The 20,537-nt window shown below is 40.5% G+C and overlaps 1 protein-coding gene across 4 annotated transcripts in view; it reads left to right on the forward strand.

Moving 5' to 3' along the window:
* The window catches only part of DNM3 (dynamin 3), a gene marked incomplete at both ends in the record, with an annotated part of 176,822 nt that overhangs the window by 8,345 nt on the left and 147,940 nt on the right, over positions 1-20,537 (forward strand). For all 4 annotated transcript variants that reach the window (XM_084266457.1, XM_084266458.1, XM_084266455.1 and 1 more), the window contains 2 exons: positions 9,134-9,207; positions 19,078-19,227. In XM_084266457.1, the coding sequence (XP_084122583.1) occupies positions 9,134-9,207; positions 19,078-19,227 (224 nt within the window). The remainder of the gene's footprint in view (positions 1-9,133; positions 9,208-19,077; positions 19,228-20,537) is intronic.

The raw sequence follows: 20,537 nt of genomic DNA on the forward strand, positions 1-20,537 counted from the left end.
AAGCTTTGTTGTGACAGAGTATCCAGAGCTGAATTATTTGCTAAATGCAAGTGACTCTGTAGTTGTTGGTTAGCTTCATGCAGAGGGCAGGCCCGCTGTGTTGGGGATGTGCTGTTTTCTTTCTGATCCCTGCAACTAGAATTGTTTTCTATTTAGATCTGATTATATTATAAAATACCCCCCCTTTTCCTCAAATCTCTTCTAAAGAAACGTTGTTAATAGCATTTGGCAGCTATAAGTGATACCTCCCCAACTTCTAAAGAATTTTTGTTGTTCATTTCTTGCATTGGGATACAGAATCTCGCTGCATTAGTATTCATCCTGAGAATGGATGGGCTTTTATGTACCAACATCCTATGCAAATGAGTCCTTTCCTAAGAGCAAACATATCTGATTAGGGAGAATAGCGTTGTCCTGCAAAGTCTGCTTTATTCCTTTTGACACGCAAATCCTGAGAGTCGTTTGGAGAGGGGGTGTGTGTGTTGTGTTTTCTGGTTTCCCTACCCCCACCCCCTGGGTAGAACTGATGGAGAGCACCGTTGGGCAGGAAATAGCAGAGGCTTTTGTCAAATCTTAAAAGAGAAAGAGGAAAGGGGCATTTTCACAAATAGAATTAGGATGATGCAGCAAAGTTTTGGATGCCTGCCAGGGAGGACAGATGCATCGTGCATACAGTGGCTTGCCGAGGAGTTTGCACACGGGCAGCTTCCCAATCTGTTAATATAGCAAGCCTACAGCCTGAGCGAAATCACTGCAAACACAGCACTGTTCATCTTACCACTTCTCTGGTTTTGCCTGGCAAGTTTTCATAGATGTGTATGACAAGTTTTCAGTCCTATAAACATTGAGACCTGAAAACTTCCTGTGATGTAAAAGATAATTTTTTTTAATACTCAGAAGTGCATTTTCTTTCCTTGTGTCAGTGCCCAGGCTTGCCTCTCCCTGTGCAGAAATGTGAGGTACTCTCACTGCTGTCAAAATGTGACACTATATTTGGGGTACTAGTAATGATCTGTGCCTTCTTAGACCTATGTTTCAGTGTCCCCTACTTTGGAGAACCTTTTGACTCCAGTCATGCTTAATGGAATACTTCACCAATTTGGACTAGAGAAATTTTTGGCATTGATTTTTCTCATAGCCCTATAATGTTTAATATTCTGGCTGCTCTTTGAGCAGAGATGATGCTGCTACTTGAAAAAGCACGTTTCAGATGTGAGAGAAGTATAATGACAGTGTTTTTAAACATGCTCTGTCTCCAGTCATCCTTGTGAAGAGCAAAACTTAAGCGTTGCTTGTTCACTTTAATGGTATCTAAGTGTTGTCACAGAACTTGGTTGGTGCCTAGCTAGTGTGACTGAAATCCCATGCCATCCTATCCGAAGTTCTTCAAGGACTTTACAAAAATGTGCTTTATTTTTCACCTTCAGCATCAATGCTCTCACCATATTCCCATGGTTAGGTCTGTTTCAGTGGATTGTTTTGTGTCGTTCCCCTCTGGATTTTTGTATAGTTGGTCGCAGCTCTATAAAGGAGTGGGGCAAGGAGGACTCAGAAGCATTTTTAGGTTGTTAGGTTAGTCCTGTGTGTGAGATTCAAGACTTTTTTTTTTTTTAATGATCCTTGGCTCAGCTTGTGTGCTCACCTAAAAGTGATGGATAGGATAATGGGGGGATTGCTGCTTTGGCTGTTCAGTATCACCATCAATGGTGATGAAGGACACCAGCTTCTCAAAGACACCAAGTTTATCCACCCTGCTTGAAAGTGAGAGATAGTTAAAAGCCTTAAGGTCTCTGGATACTCAGTTTTTCACCCCTAAAGACATGTCCAAACTGCATGGGCTGCAGTTTGTAGTTACAACAGATTAATTGTTAATCTGTTGTAACAGATTAATTGTTAATCCGTTGTAGTTTCAACAGATTAATTAAAAGGATCTCTTAGTTGAAAGAAGATTTACCTTGAAAGAATGGTTACTGCAAACTGAGACCAAACTTCATAAGAGAACTTGATCTAGGCACTAAAGTGTCATGATAAGGATCCAGCATCTATGCTGTACAGTTTACAAAAAACCCTGGAAAGAGTGGTGTTGAGCTTTAGGAGCTGATGTATCAGAGGTCACTAAAAATACACAGCCTCTGAATACATTCAGCTTGCCTAGTAGGTCTAGCTAAGATAGGTATAATTGGTCTTCAGTAAAAAAGATTAACTATTTTGCACATCTTGATGTAAGCCCCATTATCTTAGGCTGAGATTTTGCAGAGGTTTAACAAAGCTGTGGGAGCCTCCTCTTGATTGACAGATATTGTGCCAAAACAAAAAGCATTTACTCTCTTGTAGCTAATGAAAGGTGAGGGAGGGATCAAGTGGTGACTGATAAGAAGAATTGGTCTCTGTACTTTGAGCTTATGAGGGAGAACATATATAGCCAAATATCAGTGTGATGTGGAAAGTGATGTACAAGGCAGTATTACTGGGGAAAAAAAAGAAAAAAAGTGGTAGAAAAAGCACAGAACAGAGGTAGTGCCTTAAAGATTTTGTGACTTCCTGAAAATATGTCCCTTAGTTGTCGTATTGTCACTTGGAGGGTAGAGGAGTTGTACTTCCAAAGCCACCGAGAAAGAAAAAATAGTGATGTTTAGTGTCAGTGGTGACAAACTTCCTCTGAGAAAGCACTTCACTCAACACTAGGAATTTAATTCCTAAGGAAGCCTCTGCTCAAATGCAAAGTACACTTCCCCTTGCCTGGGCCTACTGTGCTTTGTAATGAACCAAAGAGCATTAAGAATCAACTGCTGCCTCTTCTGGGGTGAGCACAGGAGCAAGAACAGGTGAGATAGAACATACCTGCCAAAAGAGGTCTTCAGATGTATAGTTTTAACACGAAGAGCTCATTGGTTGTAGGTTAACTGGTTTTGGTGTATGGGCTTTTGAAAATGAGCCTGAGGAAAGAAGTTAGTTATTAACGTGTCCCTTGTGCTGTCTTGCAGCAGACCATGCTTTTTTGGGTTTTGTGCTTTTGTAGCACTTTGCTCTGAGGCTACACGTGATAAATGCCAGGAAGAGGAAAGCCTTTTGTAGTACAGGGTGAGTTTGCTGCAGAACCAGGGGGGTGCTTGGCCGTACGGGCGCGTGTAGGTGTTCACTGCAAAACGCTGCCTGCGTTCTTCGGCCTGTACGAGCCACGGGTGCCACAGGTGTTTATAGTGTGCCAAGCTGGACCTGTGTAAACAATAAATGCTCTTTTGGAAAGAGGCCCAGGAAAACTGTTGAATTTTGGCAGAATTGCTTCCTGTTGCAACTGGAGCTGCAGTGCAGTCCTGGGCAAACCTTGGAAATAAAGGCCTGTCGGGAACAGTGCTGCAGCCTGTGGAATACGGCCTTTCTGTGTTTGAGGGAAGGCTAGTGGAAAGCTTGCCTAGGTAACATTACCAATGTTCTTTGCCAAAATTAATTAGATTTATATAGGTCATTTGTGCTCTACTTCTTCCATAAGGGAATTGCAGTTCTTGTCCTGAGCCTGTCTTGTTTCTGCCCTCAGTGAAAAATGTGGAGGCTTTTTCGGTGGAGGGACTTCTGATACTTGTTTTTCTTTGAGAAGTCATCACTATCAGCTTTACTTATTGCTAGCTCTTTAGTGCAGTTGCTGTGTAATCCTTGACACATTCCTCCTTTATTTAATTTCCTGGATTCCCCTTATGTTTTATATGAATTAATTATATTGGTAGTAATTTAAATTAGTCACCCTTTATCCTGTATAATGCTGACCATGTAACTGATCTAAGTATAGAATGTTTCTCAGTACTACACTAGCAAAGTAAAGCAGATTTAAGTTAGTCTTTTGAAACTATGGTTAAGTTTTAATTAGTGATACATCATCACTTTTCACACAAACTGGGGATTCTTCTCTTTTGCCTTTTACCACTTAGTGTGCTCCAAAGCTCCTAAATGTAGATTCTTCCGCTACAAGGAAATTCCCTTGGAACACATGTCTATATTTTTTTGTTTATGTGGGGCTTTTTTCTCTGTAAGCTATATAGTCCTGCATCATAATGAGACAAGCCTCACTGAAGGAGCCCCTGCCTGATTTGATTTTCAGTGTTTCACTGTGTTTTCTGCCCTTGCTGAAATTTGAATGGGTGTTCCCATCTCTTCCATGGGATTTTTCCTGTTAATGAATTGGCTAATTACTTTTTCAGCTTATTTCCTTTCTGACTGTTGGTCAGAGAGGGTGGTATGATAAAAGAAGGACAACATACAGAGACATGAACTCTTATTTTTCTTACCCCCCACCCTCCTTGCAGTAAAGTTTTCCGCTGTAGCGGAGATCAGATCCCTCGCTGTTGTTACAAACTGCTGAGGCATTAGTGTGGAAATCAATAACTTGTTTCACCGTGCTGTGACATTGATTTTTGAGCTCTGGGTTTTAGCAAGTCAAATTCAAACTAACACCTATTGCCCTTACACATTAAACAACCATTTTATCAGATACACTTGCCCACATCTTTGATACTGGAAACGTGCACTATTAGAGAGTTGTCATGGTTTCAATCAGGATGGAGTTAACTTATTTTGTACCAGCGGATGGAATGCTGTGTTTGGGTGTTAAAATGGGAGCAGTGCTGATAACACCCTGATGTGTTTAGTTGTGTCAAGCAGTCAAGGACTTTCTCAGCTCTTCATATTTCTCTATTAATGAGAAAGGAGGGGACAAGCCAGGACAGGTGGCCCAAACTGGCCAAAGAGGGTATTCCATGCCAATTACGTCCTGCTCATTATAAAGGGGGCTGGTGGGAGGAGGAGCAGGGGCGGCTCCTGGACGCGTGGTTCTTGGGGGACAGTCGGGTCCAGGACGGCTCTGCGTGGCACGGCCTGAGCTGTGGGTTCGGTGAGAAACTGCATCCTGTATCAACAGCTTCATATATTTTTTTTTTTCTCTAAAGTGCTGTTATCATTGTTATATTTTATCTTTCTGTAATTCTAGTAAACTATCCTTATCCCAGCCCACGGGCTTTTGGTTTCTTGGGTTTGGATTGTTATTTGCCCCTTCCTTTTCCCCTCCCTTCCCTCACCTCTCCCCTCCCGCCCTCCCCCCCCTCCCCCCTTCTTCCCCTCCTCTTTTCCTTTAAAGAGCAGGCAGCTGCATGGATCTCAGCTCTCAGCCTGGGTAAAACCACGACAAGAGTGAAGACAGTACAGTTTATGTTGTACAGTAAGATGTGAGTAACTTTTAGGGTAAAAATTATTTGGCCCTGAAAATATTTTGCTCTTGAAAATATTCATTAATATTCTAACAGATGGGTACATTCTAAGATTGAAGAGCTATTGAAGTGATGTTCTGGAAGACCTTGCTGCTTGCATCTTATTTGCATTAGTTATATTCAGTACTGGTGAGGCAGCGCTGGACAGGTTTTGTTGCTGGTCTCTGACCTGTCATGTCACAGCAGCACTGCTGCTGAGCTGGTATAGCTGTTGACAACTGAGAACCTTCAGCAAAAAATGCTCTGAGAATAAAGATGTAGAAGTAGTTTGATTCTTAATGTAGGTTGTGTAGCTTTTAACAGACCATATTGGTCATTCCCACCTTTGTTGTTGCATCATGTCTTTCATTCTTGTTTCCTCCAGCTGGTCTTTGTGAAGTGGTCTTGCAGTTGTGCACACTCCCAAGCTCACTCATAGGATCATAGTATTGTCTTGGAAGAAACCCTTTAGATTGGCAAGTCCAACCAACCTGCCATCCACTACTAAACCATGTCCCTCAGCACCACATCTAACCATCTCTTTAATATCTCCAGGGATGGGGACTCCACTACTTCCCTGGGCAGCCCGTTCCAGTGCCTTCCCACTGCCACAGAAGACATTGTCTTTTCCCTCTCTTGTCGGTGTCTTTGTGCACAAATTCTCAGACATGTCCTTTTTTCTGGAGAGATTTCTTTGCAGCCACTTCAATGTGGATGTGATTTTTCTCCAAGTTCTCACAAAACCTACCTGTACCTGCTGACCAAAAGGTGTGGAAAAGCAGCTGTCTTTAAAAGGTTAAGTGTGTCCAGGACATTAAGGGCATCATCTTCCTTTGGTCAGAGGGATCCCTGGTGACTTGGCTGTGTTCAGTCCTATTATATTTCTTGCTGCTGAAGCTACTTTTTCTCCTTCAAGAAACATTTTATTTAAGTAAGGTTTTTTTTTTTTGGAAAATGAGAGTCTGGGGCCATTCCTAATACACAGGTTTGGGTTCATTTTTCAGCACCACTAACAAACCATGGGTGTGGGGGCAGAAGACCTGCATCCTGTCTTGTGAATGTCAAAATAGGTGTTTCTGCAGAAGCAGTTGTAAGGTATTTCATCTGATTCCCTTGCTGCTAGAATTCTAATGGGGTATTGTGTTGCCTTTCATAAAAGAGTGCAAGTTATGTCTCAGATTTGACTGATGTTTCTGTGTGTGTTTAAAGAACTGCCTTTTTATGGAAGTAGTTTATGTGTCTATTTGTAACATCTGGTTTGGGCTGCACAGATGCCATTGCCTTGGGTTGGAGCTGAAATTTCTTTTTTCTCTTTTTTTTTTTTTTTAATAAAATGCCCTGTCTCTGTGGGGGCAGATTTATTAATTTAGGTTGGTGTATCTTTCAAAGAAAAATACCCATTTTGCATTCAAGAGGATGGAGAAGTTTTCTTCTGAACTTTCCCCTTGAAGCCCTTGTTACCCTCGTTCTTTGTCACTTTTTCCTCTTCAAACTGTGAATTTGAAGCAGAAACCTTATGTCCTTCTGCCACACGTTATTTAGACAGTTATGTGATCAACACAGCTTGCCCTCCCACCAAGCACCCCTCTCTGCTGACACTTGCTTGAACAGATGATGGGCTTTTTTGATTTATTAGAGAAGGTTATTGAGCACCATCTATTTTGGACATATTAAGAGGATCTTCTGAAGGATTTTTTTTTTTTTTTTTGCAATTTTGCTATTGAGGAAAGGTCAATGTTGTATAACTAGGAGTTATATTAATGCAGTGCTCTTTATCTCTGAATAAGCAGAAAATCAATAAGTCTTTTCAGCCTTTGACTCCCTGAAGAAGGATTTTAGTGCCTCATGTGGTCTTACAGAGGACATTAGTTTGTTTTGTGTGATGGGTTTGTCCTGAATGGCAACTCCTTTTAGCTTCTTGTTGGGGAAATGATTTATTTAAGTCACATATGAATTGCCTGAAAATCAATGTGTGAAATTTCAACCTCAATAGGCATTTTCTATATCCCAGGCTACTGTCATTTCAGTACATACAGAGGGATGAGTATGTTCTTATTAAAATTTTCTCCTCTTCCCTGTGAGAAAATATCAGTAGATGGCACTGAGACACAGGTTTCTCTCCTTATATCACGTGCTTCAGCTTGAAGAGTAACATGTACTGAGAAAGTGAGAGTTTTATTTTAGCTCAAAATTAACATGTTTTTTCTTTCAAAATGCTGGGGAGTTCAAAAGTGGTGTGGGGCACAGCTGGCAGCCAGTCTTGTTCCTTAGAACAAGAAGTGCCTCTAGAACTGCTTGCTTATGTGATTGTTTTATAGGTAGATGTTAGGTTGGGAAGGAAACCTTCAGAGCTTGTTAGCACTGCTACCATTTGCCATATTTCTCTTCTGCAGGCTGCCAAAGCCTTGTTACCTTGTTGGTGCTTGAGGAAAGAGTTTCACTGTTGTTGCATTCCAGAGCTTGCTTTGACCTGGGACTCCTCAGACCTAATATCTTCTGATTTTCAAAAATATCCTGAAACTGGAAATACTTGTGTGGTTTATTTTTCATAGATGTGCCCTCCAGGGTTGTCTTAAACCTTGTAGGTTTGTGTGCTGCCTTTAAGGAACTGGTAAAATCAGGCATCTGTTAAGTAGCACAAGGACAATTTGAAGATATGCAATTGTAATTGGTAAGATGTGTTTTCTCAAGTGGCTTGAGCAGTCCCATCTAAGCAGCTCTGTCTAAAGGACAGTATATGTTTTCCATTTGATATTTTTTGCCCTTCTCCCCATCCCTCCAAACACACTGTATGTTCCTGCCTCACCTTTCATACTGGTGCTAGCACATGTCACAACGTGGTCACCCAGGTCAGCTCTGAGCCTGCTGAATGTTTGTGCTGCATTGATTTACACTTGACTTGGAGAGTTAACAGTGCTGCTAAGGCAGGCAAGAAAGGGATTCAGCATCCCTGCTAAAGCAGGAAAAAGAGGGTTTCAATAAGCTGATGCTCATTGTGAAACTGTTTACCTCTGAATTTTGTTCATTTAATTCCTATGAAGGTACTTACTTATTTTGAAGGGAGCGCTCTTCCAAGCCTCTCACTGAACCTCTTCTTGAGGTTTGTAAGAGTTTAATAAGTCTGGCAACTGGGGAAGACCCTGGGGAAAAAAGCCTGTTACTTCACTTTGGGTTTCTGTTCAATGGTTTTGCAAATAATGGTTCAAAGTTGTTTTTTTCTGGGGTTTGGGTGCACAGGGAGCCTCTCTGTTCTGGGGTTTGGGTGCACAGGGAGCCTCTCTGTCTTTGGAGGCGTGGAAAGGATCATGGCAATGCATAATGTTAGAACAGAGTTGCCATCTTTGCTTTGTTGCTTGCTTTCTGGTCCAAGGATGTTCCCTCCTGCTGTCCCACAGTACTTCTAGCATTCAACTTTCACTCAAAATCATCTGGGCAGATGTGCTACTGGAAGCACCATCTGAGGGTGAAAGAGAAGGAGGGAGAGTGCTGGCAATTTGGTTTGGCCAGAGGTTTGGCATAGTGTGTGTGTATTCATAGGCCCTTATCCTCTTCAAGTATAGGGTGAGGATGTGTTTAGAGATCATGTAGGTATGGCTTCAGATACTTTTACTATGCAAGGTGAGTTTTGACATGTTATATACAGTTGTGATGAAAAAAGAGAATTGGTTATACCTGGAGACAGTATTTTTAGTTTTTATGTATTTGCCTAATGACCTGCTATTGTGAACAAAATTAACAGCACCACTTGATATCAGTGTCTGATGTAAATCTGTCCCCACTACTTCCCATTTCCATTGAAGTCAGAGGTTTAGATGAGGTTCCAAATTCATCCAGTATGTGTGTAATGGGCCAGTGCTTTCTGGGTAGTAACTCTTTATTTTTTTTTTAAATATTTCCAGAGATTTTCTTCCACGAGGTTCTGGAATTGTAACACGACGACCATTGGTTTTACAACTCATCACTGCCAAAACAGGTAACCACTTTCTTTCTTGGTTCAGTGCCTGGACAAAGTACTAATTTGCTTCAGCAGGAGGAAAAAACAATCTAGGGAGACTTAAGCAGTGTGAAGAAAGATGCAACTAGTCTGTCTGGAACAAAGGGTCGTTGCCTCAAAACTGTGTGCTTAAGACCAGTAATCTCATTGTCCTGTCTTGGAAAGCAGTAAAATCTAAATCCTAGAGTACATAGTAAATCTTAAGATCAGACTTGAAGCAGTGGAGAAACGTTATTGCATACAAAGTGTTTTAAAAATTAGCTTTGATTTATTCCTCTCTTTATTAACTTTACAGTTGTATTTGTTAACACACCAAAACTGCTGTACTTCTACCTTTAACTCTTGCTCCAGTGCACACAGATTTGCTTCCACACAACTTGTTTTCCTGACTTGTCTTTTTTGGTTGGGCTCACTGCACTAAGTAGAGCAGAAGGCAGACTGGGGGAGAACAAGGCTTCTGTATATTTATCTGGTCAAAAATAAATTACAGTATGTGTGTACTGCTGAGCTATGTGAAGTATTGAGATCTTTCATCAGAATTCACTGCTTTGTGTTCTTCCAAGGGGCACTTAACCTGCTGTTGTGTAGCTCAGTTTGTTAGTGTGTGTATAAAAGCTTTCCCTCATTCAAATTTTGCTGTTGCTTCTAAAGTAATGTAAGCAACAAGATAACTGTTTACTATTGACTTCTACTTAAAATAGTAAAAAGAAATTAAATAACACCCAAAAAAGCATTTAAATTAAAAAGTGCTCTTTGAATAATGGAACACGATGAAACTGGGGAAGAAACAAAATTGAAGCTGCCTGTAGAATTTTAAGTCTCCCCTGTGTGTGAGGTATGATTAAGTTTTTGTGTGTGTACCTGGATTAATGCAGAGCATTTGACATCCAGTACAATATCCTTGTCTCTGAATTGGAGAGGCATGGATTTGATGGATGGATGGACCACTCTATGAATAAAGAACTGGTTGGATGGCTGCACTCAGAGTTGTGGTCAACAGTTTGATGTCTAAGTGAAGACCAGTGATAAGTGACGTTTTCTCAGGCAGCGTTTAACATCTTTGTCAGAGACATGGACAGTGGGATCAAGTGCACCCTCAGCAAGTTTGCTGACAGCACCAAGCCGAGGGGTGCAGTCTACACACTGGAGGGAAGGGATGCCATCCAGAGGGACCTGGACAGGTGTTACAGCACCTTCCAGTACCTAAAGGGGCCTATGAGAAAGCTGGTGAGAGACTGTTTGCAAGGGCATGGAGGGATAGGACAAGGGGAGATGGCTTTAAGGTGAAAGAGGGGAGATTGAGATTAGATATTAGGAAGAAATTCTGCCCTGTGAGGGTGATGAGACCCTGGCACAGGTTGCTCAGAGAAGCTGTGGCTGCTGCTGGATCCCTGGTAGTGTTCAGGGCCAGGTTGGATGGGGCTTTGGGCAGCCTGGACTAGGGGAGTGTGTCTTTGCCCATGGCAGGGGTTAGGAATAGATTATCTGTGAGGTCCCTTCCACCCTAAACCATTCTGTGATTCCGTAATTATTTTTTCCAGAAAGATCTTGAGCAGGAAGGTAGACTTCAGTCTGCCTGGGCTCCAGGTTTTGTTTTGCTTTGGGGTTTTTGTTTTTCTTTTTTTCTGAATTGCTGCCTTTAAAGCACATTGATCCTTTCAATGCCTCTATGAAACTTTGAATGTCTTTATGCTGTGGAAGAGAAGGAAAGAACTGTGGAATCCAGTATTTCTTTCTGCTCACCTTAGAAATCTTAAGATTTTCAAGTGTGTAGTATGCTCATCTCTCTCTCTCTCTCTCTCTCTCTATATATATATATATATATGAAATTTTAGTTGGAGATACAAACACTTGCCTTTTCTGCATATCTGGCTTTTGATCTCTGACAGAGTGTGCAGAAATGCATAATAAGGCCTAGCTATGGAGAATCCTCATCTACTTTTCCCAGCACCATATAAGAGCAGAAGAAAAGAATTGAATTCCATGCTGGATTGCCTAACAAAATGACTAACTGTGGGGACAGATGAATTAGTAGGTGAACTCTTACACTCTGACCTGAGGTGGTTAAATACTCATTCTTAGACATCCATGCTGATCTTACCCCAGCTGGTCTGCACTGCACTATTTTGTGAAATCTTAGCTGTCCGTTGGTGAAAAGGGCAGTGAAAGGGCTTCTTGCTCTTTCTGGTATTTTCCCCACTAATATTTTTACACAGTATTCCTAGCTTTAGGTAGGTCTTTAGGTTTTTGTATAGGTACCTTCTCTGCAGAAAAGTAGTTCTTCATGACAACTTCATTAACATCAAAAAAACTTTAAAAATTCTGGAAACTGAGCTTCAGCCTAATTTCATGTTTCCTGGATGTCAAGACATATTTTTCCCTTTGGGAAATGCTGTCTGTTTCTTGTTTGAGATTAGATGCCAAGACCTTTAAAATGCAAGCTTTAATTATTTTGTTTCTTTCTTTAAATGTTGTTCTGCTGTTGTTGTTTTTGACAGTAAAATTCCTCATAACTTTATCTTTTAAGCCACCTTTATCTTTCTGAACTAACTTTAAAAAAAAGAAAATAAACTGCTTAGAGAAACACTGTGTTCTTTTACAGGAAGCAGATGCTGGACTGATTTTTATCAAGTCCATAATTATATAAAATGTTATAGAAAGTAATCAGAGGACTGTATCAGGTTCTTGCTGCTGTAGCAAGCTTAACTGATCTCTAGTCCTAGGATCTTTCTTGACTCCTAAAAGTAACTACTCTTAACCTTGCAGTATTCCTTTGGAGGGAGAGGGCACTTTCTATACAGGCACGCAGAGATAACTGCAAGATATTTTAGCAACATTTTGGAACTTGCTGAGAATCTTTGGAATGTGAATTTGATTGACAGAGGAGGCTAAAGCTGCATTTAACTTTGAGTCATTGCACTAAGGGATAAAGATTGGCAGCTGAGACATTTGTGCACACCTGAGAAAAAAGGCACTTTGACCACTCTGGATTAGGGTTGGACGTGTCATGGAAAGGTGCAGAAGGATTGGGTTGTGAGTTTTCAGGGGCCCTCCAACATCTGAAAGATGTGACACATCTGGGTAAAGAGCTGTTACCCCCTGTAAATACGCAAGGGAAAACATGAAACAATTAAATTCTAAGAGTTTTATTTCATGAGTTGTTGAATTCTTTTTAGAATTTTGTTTATTTCACCTTTTAAAAAAATTCTGTGCAGTTAGTACAAAGCTGGTTTGTAGTGACCTGTTGACCTCCTTTAATCACTAACATATTTTGGTGGGAGCAGAACAATTCCAGAACAGCTCTGTCATGTACTTCCACACTCATGGGAATACTGTGCTCTACTGGAATCTTGGAGGCACAGACAAAGGTTTCAATTAAATACTGCAACTGACAAGTCACTCTTCACTAGTTTTGACTCTTCCTCTGAGTCTGATAATATGAGAAATACCTAGTAGCATAGAATAAGTCAAAACGTGGGTGTTAAAAATAACTTGCAGTCTTCTGAAGGACTCTGACTTGTTCTTGTCTATCCTACTTTGAGTGTCTTTTGGGACTGCCCAGCTGCATTTCAAATGAAATTGTAAAAGTGGCCTGTATTCAATGAATTACTGTACTGGCTAGAGGAGAGAGGGGGAAAAAATATCAGTGTCATGGAATGGGCTGAGTTGAAAGGAACCGTAAAGACCATCTAGTCCTAATGCGCTGCCATGGGCAGGGTCATCCTTCATTAGACCAGCCTGCCCAAAGCCCCATCCAACCCAGCCTTGAACAGTGCCAAGGATCTAGGGGCATCCATAGCTTCTCTGTGCAACCTGTGCCAGGGCCTCCCTGCCCTCATAGCGAAGAATTTCCTTTTAAGGCCTAAACTAAATCTGCCCTGGTTTAGTTTGAACCCTTTTCCTGTCACGACATTCCCTGAGAGAGAGTCCCTCTCCAGCTTTCTTGTAGGCCCCTCCAGGTACTGGATGCCATCCTGGAAGGTGCCATGCTGGAAGGTGCCATAGGGTCTCCCTGGAGTCTTCTCTTCTGCAGGCTTCTAAATATTTTGAGGATCTAAAGTGGCTTTCTTCTTGTGGTGAGAGGCTGATCCTCATTACTTGTCCTAAAGCACGTAATTGGCAATCACAATTTTTCATTCTTCGTCTCACGTTTGTGGTTCGGTTGCTCCTCTTCTGCTGAATAAAAATGGCATATATGGTGTCTTGCTCAAAGAGAGAATTGAACTAAATAAGCATGCAGTCTTTGTTCTGTAATAAACAGACTTAAATTCTGGTAAAGCAGCTTTCTGTCTTATCCAGAAGTCACAACTAAAAAATGTTCCCATCTAACATCAAGCACACTAAGCAATCCAAGCACACCTTGGTGTTCTCTCTGGTCACTGCACTTGGCCCAGGGCGATTCCACAGTGTGGGAATGTCTAGTGTCAGGTCTAACAAGACTCTTGTGCTTTCGTTGCTGCTAATCTCTGAAGGAGCTCAGAGTAGAGAATGGTTTTGGAGAAAACAGTCTCATCATCTGGGAAGATGCAATTTGGTGAGGTTTTAGAAGGCACTGATGAGTGTAGAGTGCTGGTATCTCTCTTGCGATTCCGTTTCAGGAGGAGGAATGCATTACGTGTTCCTGTAGTTGTGCTTTTAGAAGGATTTTTGTCCTTGTGTCTTTAAGATGTGTTGGCACACAGATGACCCTGGGCAAGAATTTTACAGCTGCATTAGTGTTCAGTAGTCTTGAAGTGACATAACTGAATTCTGTGTAAGGTACATGAGTTCCCTTTCAGCTCTCAACCTTTTCTCAGCAAGTTTTGCCAAGTGAGCATGCTAACCTGTAGAGATTTGGCATGTGTTACCATAATTTCTTAAAGGAGGGCGAGTGAGCTGGTAGGTTTTTCTTCCTTTGAGTTTGGTTTGGCTTCAGTGATGTGTTAAAACCTGTTTCTTAAACATTCCAAAGTTTTGTTCCACGACTTGCATCATATTTCTTAGCTTGGTGATTCTTTGATGTAATACAAAATGTATTTAATCTTACTGATGTAGGAGTTAAAGATACTTTTAAATGGTGCTGCTGAGAAAGCTTTGAGAAGCTAATGGCTTGAAATGCTTGAGAAGGTCTAGAGAGGTGGGGGGTGTTTGTTCTTCCCCCCTGTTGCCATGCATTCTGTGTGTCCTTAGATGATCTGCCTGTGGAATTAAAATCATTACCTAGGTTTCTTGAGACTGGGTAGTATGTGTTCTAAATAGTAGTGACAACAGAACATGTACTTGGGTTTTGGATGAAGCCTTAGTTGTATATCTTCTGTTTGTTAAAAAAGCATTGCCTGCTAGGTAAATCCTGTTATTTGTTTTTTACAAATTAGAATATCTTGTCTCTAGGAGGTTAATTTCCTCACCTTGATAACTGATTTTGGAGGAATTTCAGATTTTCTCTGTGGTCTTGCTTCAGTTTATTTGCTAAAAACGTGGCAGATTAAGAGGCTTGGAAAATCATTACTGAGGTGGACATTTATAGATGAATGAGTCATAGGTGTAATACCCACACTTTCAGTTCTGTTAATTAGAATGCTAAATGGAAAGCAAATCACCATAAGGTTCAAAAGACATTCTGCTGTGTCTCAAATGCTCTCTTGTATTGAAGCTGCTGAGCTTTAGTGTAAGTATGTTTTGTTGTGAGACTACTCCTCAAACATGCCCATCTCTTATTGCCATCTGGTGGCAAAACCTGTCCTCTTGGAGAAAAGGAAAAATTTATGGAAAGAACTGAGAACAAGATCACTTGTGTAGGCTGAAGTAAGCAGAGCCATCAGCAGGAAGTCCTCAAGGACAAAAACTAGAAAGGTGCCACAGCACCAACAGTAGGGAAGGTGTTGGGCACTTCAGGGAGGAAAGGAAGGCAGTGGCTGCCATCTTCTGGATCCCACTCTCTGGCAGGTACTCATTCAGACAACTAACAGGGATGCTGTACAGACCAGTAAAGATGTGGAAGGTATGTACCCCAAAAGATAAAAAGTGACATTGCCACAGGGAAAAGGTAGTAGTGACTGATGACCCCTCCCTGACACATTGAAAGACCCAAACAGGACCGGGGAGCCAGAAGAGGAATAGCCCTGCTGCCCTGAAAGCTGAATTTAAGGTGCTAGCATAAGCTTGCAGAGGCTGCAAATCTTCCTCGCTGCTAGCTGGGCGTGTGTACCAGTACCAGTGCCTGGAGTAACCTGAGCTGGTCAGCCGTGAGTGCTGTGGTCTGGCAGCACACTTTTGAGGGCTCAGTCAGTTCCTCAAACGGGGTATGGGCTTCAGCTCATGTTGGGATAAACAGGAAATATTAAATGATAAATGAATCGTGCTCACTAGTACTGGGTTTTACAAGTGGCTTAGACTGGAGGGTTTTGTTTCCCTGAACCCAGGTTGATTCTTAGTGAGATCATGAAAGATGGGTATTTGCCCATCCTCAAAAAGATAAGGAAAAGTGACAGAAAAATAGCTCCAAGTTTACTTTTAGGAAAAAGAAATCTGTAATTAGCCATTAACTGACAATCTGAAATATACTCGAGGTGAACGGCAGCCAACACAAATCCATCAAGGGAAAAACTCCTGTCGTATCACTCTAATTTATCTTTTTATTACAAGGTAGCAGCCTTGTAAATAAATTTGTGGTAGATGTCTTATCTTGGGTACAGTAAGGGGCTTTATCTTGATGGGTGTTTTTTAAAAATATAATAAGCAATTTCAGGAACCATGTTCTAGAAAGGACTACGGGAAGATGAATGTGCAATTGTTTACAGAGTGGAAGGGACATGTCTCCAGGCCATGCTTGGTATTTTGTATTACTGACAGGATGACAGAACAGAGTGTGTTTATTATGTTTGTATTTAGCAAATATTCTATGAAATATACTGGAGGGTAGAGTTGGAATCCAAATTGCTTGCAAAGGAAGAGAAATGCCTCAAAGTAGTAAGTTCAGTGGGGATAAGGGCTGTTTCTGTGCTGAAAGGCTAGAGTTTAATTAGAAAGCTGGTTTTCAGATGTGAATCAAGGATGTTTTCCAAAAAACTTCTCATGTATTTCTAAGGGCCATTCCATATCTTGTTACGTGGTGTTAGAGACAGATTTATGAAGGATCTCAAGTGTTTATGTCATTTAAGTGGTTCGAAGATAACGTCTATTTATTGTGAAGAACAATACAGCATTGTCCTAAGTTAAATTGTAAAAGCATAGGAAGAAATAACTCACAGGAAAAAATGGGGAGCATTTTCAAAAATGTTATCCCACAACACTTGTTTGTATGATTTGTCTAATTTATTCAAAATTGAAGAGATAAAGAGTCACTTATGACATTTGTGGTTGGATGCACTGAAGAGCACTACGCTATGGTAGCTTTTTCATTCTGTGTTGTGCATGGTGCTTTTGAATGAGTCTGGGAAAACATTGTCTTTGCACGTAGAATTCTTATTTAAATTTTTTAATCAAATTGTTTTTTCATGTAATTTTAATGTTTATCAGTTTTATAACAGAAAACGCATGTCTGAAATGGCAGGATCACTTTTTTTGTCTGTTGCCTTGTTCTTTCCCACAAAAATGTAAATAAAACGTTGTCCTAGCATTATTCTGTCTGAAAGCTGAGAACTGAAGATTGCATTAAAGCCTGTGCTTATCCAGCCTGGCTAAAAGGCATCATTGCCAAGGGCAGGCAAAGGGCTGAAAGGAGCAAAAACAAAGCACTGCTTGTTCATTTGAATTTTTATTCTGTAGGCTGCGTGTGGCACCACAGGTTATGAACCGTTGTAAAGTCTATTCCTTCCGAACTAGTGCGGTCACAGATGTCACTGGGGGGAATGAGATATTGATAAATACTAACACAGCTAAAAAGTAGTAAGCATTTTCATTTGATTTACCTCGAAGGCATTTCAGATAGGGACTCTTTCTGTTACTGGGTGTTAAGTGGAACAAACTAAAAAGCTTCCTGGACTATCAACTGAGTCAGTCAACTGATTAGGACTAAGCATCAAGTATTAACAATTGAATTGTGCAATATTTTCCTGAGAAAGTCTCATGAACCACTGGAAAAAGTAACTAAAAAATGTTATTTTGTGCCAGGAGCAGTACATGAAAGACTCAGACAAAATAAGAACTACTTGCCAGCTCTTCAGTAGCTAGCTATTGCCCATTTTTGAGATGGCAGGTTTTACAAATGTGAATCCTCAATTGCGCTAGAGCAGCTGTTTTATTTTGTGCACAATAGTATCTTTCACTATCCAATATTTGAATATTTTTAATAAACAGTTGACAAAAAACCATAGAAACCCCCCATTCATTGTCATTTTGCTGTCAGAGCTCAGAAGGAATGCCAGATACTCTGGAGTTCTTGTCAGAAGTAAGATAGAGGTTTTTGTTAGGTATTTTTCTGTTTTTAAAGTAAGAGATGTATTATTTTTGTCTCAATAAGGCTGGGTTTCCCTGTCCATTGAACTTTGTATCTGGAGGAATTACAGTATTGCAGGGCAGAAAGGTTTGTTGTTTTCCCCTCCCTTCTCTCCTTTTTTGGCTCTTGGTTTGCTTTAACAATTGTGCTTCATGTGTGTTTTGACTATGTATTATTTTTTTTTAACAGCTCTGTTAACAATAGTAATAAAGTGACCTTTGGGAATCAGACTTTGGTACCGATACAAAAGGCCCTCTAATCTGTGTTCTTGGATCAGGTTTCCTAAAGTGCTGTTCTCTGAGTCCCAAGCAAACTCTTTGCCCTGATGCTTGAGGGCTTTTTACAGAGAAATGTGTTCTAGGGAAGAAATGCCTAAATGGAATTTTGAGATCAGGTCTTGGTTGTGGGATGAAATGAACATACAGGACTCTGACCAGCATTTCTCCAGTCCTACTGCTTAAACCTTGAGGGGACAGGATGTGAGCTTCTACCCATGACTGCCATTTACGTCTTTATTTCTGACTGCAACCTTTCTATGTCAGTTAAACTCTTGTGTTCCTTTTTTCACTATTTGAAGGAAGAAGCTCCAGTTTTTTAAAATCCTGAGATGTGCTTTTGGTTATGCACCTCAAGTGCAGGAAATTCAGAAGAATACAATAACTAGTATCAGTGTTCGGATTCCAGAGTTGAAACGGGGACCTGGTGTCAAGTTCAAGTGTAACAAATTAGACTGTATCTATCCCTGATTCCTGGTTGATGCCCTTTTTGGGTAAGGGAGCAAGGTGTATGATATTGAAGACTTAGGAATTCATTCTGTTCTCCCACTTCAGAAAAATCACAGCTATATCTATAGACGTTTTTGTGAATTACTTAAGCGTGGTTTGGATTTAGACTACAAGAAGTCTTTAGGAAATGAGGAGCTGTGTTTAAAAACATTGCAGTGTTTTAAGTGATCATATTTTCATGATAAAGTTGTAAAAATCTATAGAGCTCATCTGTTAAAATTGTGTAATATGGGATGATAGATTTTTAAAAACAAATACTAATAGTCTTGCATGATGCAGAATTTGAATTACTTTACTTGAATTGATGTATTACAGGCAAATGTAATCAGATGAAAACTCAGGATCTGATTCACAATTTGTTCCTTATTCTATTAATGGAGACGGTATCTACTTGAATCTTTCAGGTTGTTCTGGAAGATGGTGTGCTAAAGATAAGAGCAGTAAATCATATCCAGTCCAACTGACTTTTTCATAATACTTCCTTTTTGTAGGCTGGTTTTCATCTACATGTGCACATTGGTAATGCTTTCCCGCTATCCACGATGGCACCCTTTAGTGCATACACTTCTGATGAATACTAGGGGCTTGCAAGTGGGTGTCAGAGTCTATAAGCCTGTGAAATACAGAGGTGCTATTGATATTTTTCAGAGTATGCTGAATTTCTGCACTGCAAAGGGAGGAAGTTTACTGATTTTGATGAAGTTCGTCAGGAAATTGAAGTAGAAACAGATAGAATAACAGGAGTGAATAAAGGCATTTCTTCAATTCCAATTAATTTAAGAATATATTCTCCACATGGTAGGTAAAATCATTCTACTTTTATGTTTCTCTTAGGCAATGTATTTTTTAGCTCTGTCTAGCTATCTCCTTTTGTATGTCTTCTTGCTCAATCAGAAGTGTCCTGGGATGAAAAAACTTCTGAGGTTGAGTGAAACCAAAAGTGGGTGTATATCTGGAAGAATCCTCGACTTGGCCTGTGTTACAAAACCACTCTGTTGTGGAGAGCTGTTGCCATTAGAGCTGTGCAGAATGCAGACTCTCTGTCCTATTTAATATTCTCAGGATTTAAAAATATTCTCACTCTGCCTCAGGATAAACCCTGTCTCTCCCCCAGTGTTAGTGCCATTCATTAGCTTGCTAGTGAAGACAAATAATAGGAAACTTCTTTTTGCCCCCCTCTGGGTGGATTCTCCGTTCAGTGATCTAGGAAGTTGTCATGTCTCCCTGCCCCATTGGCTGATTATTGTTTGCTGTCACTAAAAATATATTACACAATAAAGGTGTTTGAAGCTGCTTTCTGTTGTAGACCCCCAGTATAGATTAAAGTTAGTTCCTCTGGTTGCCACTTGCACGATTTAACGAAGACAATCTAGAGAAAGTGTTCTGTATTGAGTCTGTCTTGGGCGCAAGAGTAAAGCGATACATTTGGCTGAAGCACTTTATTTTTCAAACCACCTCTTCTAATGGCTTCACTGTGAATCAAAGGATAGAAAGATTAAAATAATAGGAGAGGTAATTAGAGATGCTGACCCTCCCTTTGATAAACCCTGAGCAGCCTCAGCTCTAAACGCATGCCCTGAGCCCTTCCCTGCTACACAGATGCAGCTTAGCCAACTGGAGAGGAGCTGAACTAAATGCCTTTAAATTTGTTGTTTGAACATTCTGACTCCAGGAGAAAGTGAAAATTTCCTATCTAATGCTCTTTGTCTTATTATGATCTGTCTTCTAGTTCAGCAACCTTTGTCTATGTTAGCAAGACCCCAAATACACTTTTGGTGTTTCATTCCTAGGAATAGGATACCCTGTTATCTCAGTACTGGCTGACCAAGCTAGGATGCTTCTAGTTGGCATGGTGGCCTGTACTGGGGAAATCATGCTAGAGCAAACCAGGTTTTATTAATGGATAATCTTTTCCACGTTTCTTACTTCCCTTAAGAAGCTGGAGTTAAAAACCAAAATCCAAAATGACCCAGAAAACCAAAACAACATACCCCCAAACTCTTCAACAACAGTCTTGTTGTATAAGTTAGGCTACCTATTGACTTCTTGTAAATGTCTTAATTTGAGACACAGTTGAAAGCATGACTAGAGAAGTCTTGTGCTTTTCT

Source organism: Gallinula chloropus, assembly GCF_964237585.1.
Source record: "Gallinula chloropus genome assembly, chromosome: 6".
Lineage (NCBI taxonomy): Eukaryota > Metazoa > Chordata > Aves > Gruiformes > Rallidae > Gallinula > Gallinula chloropus.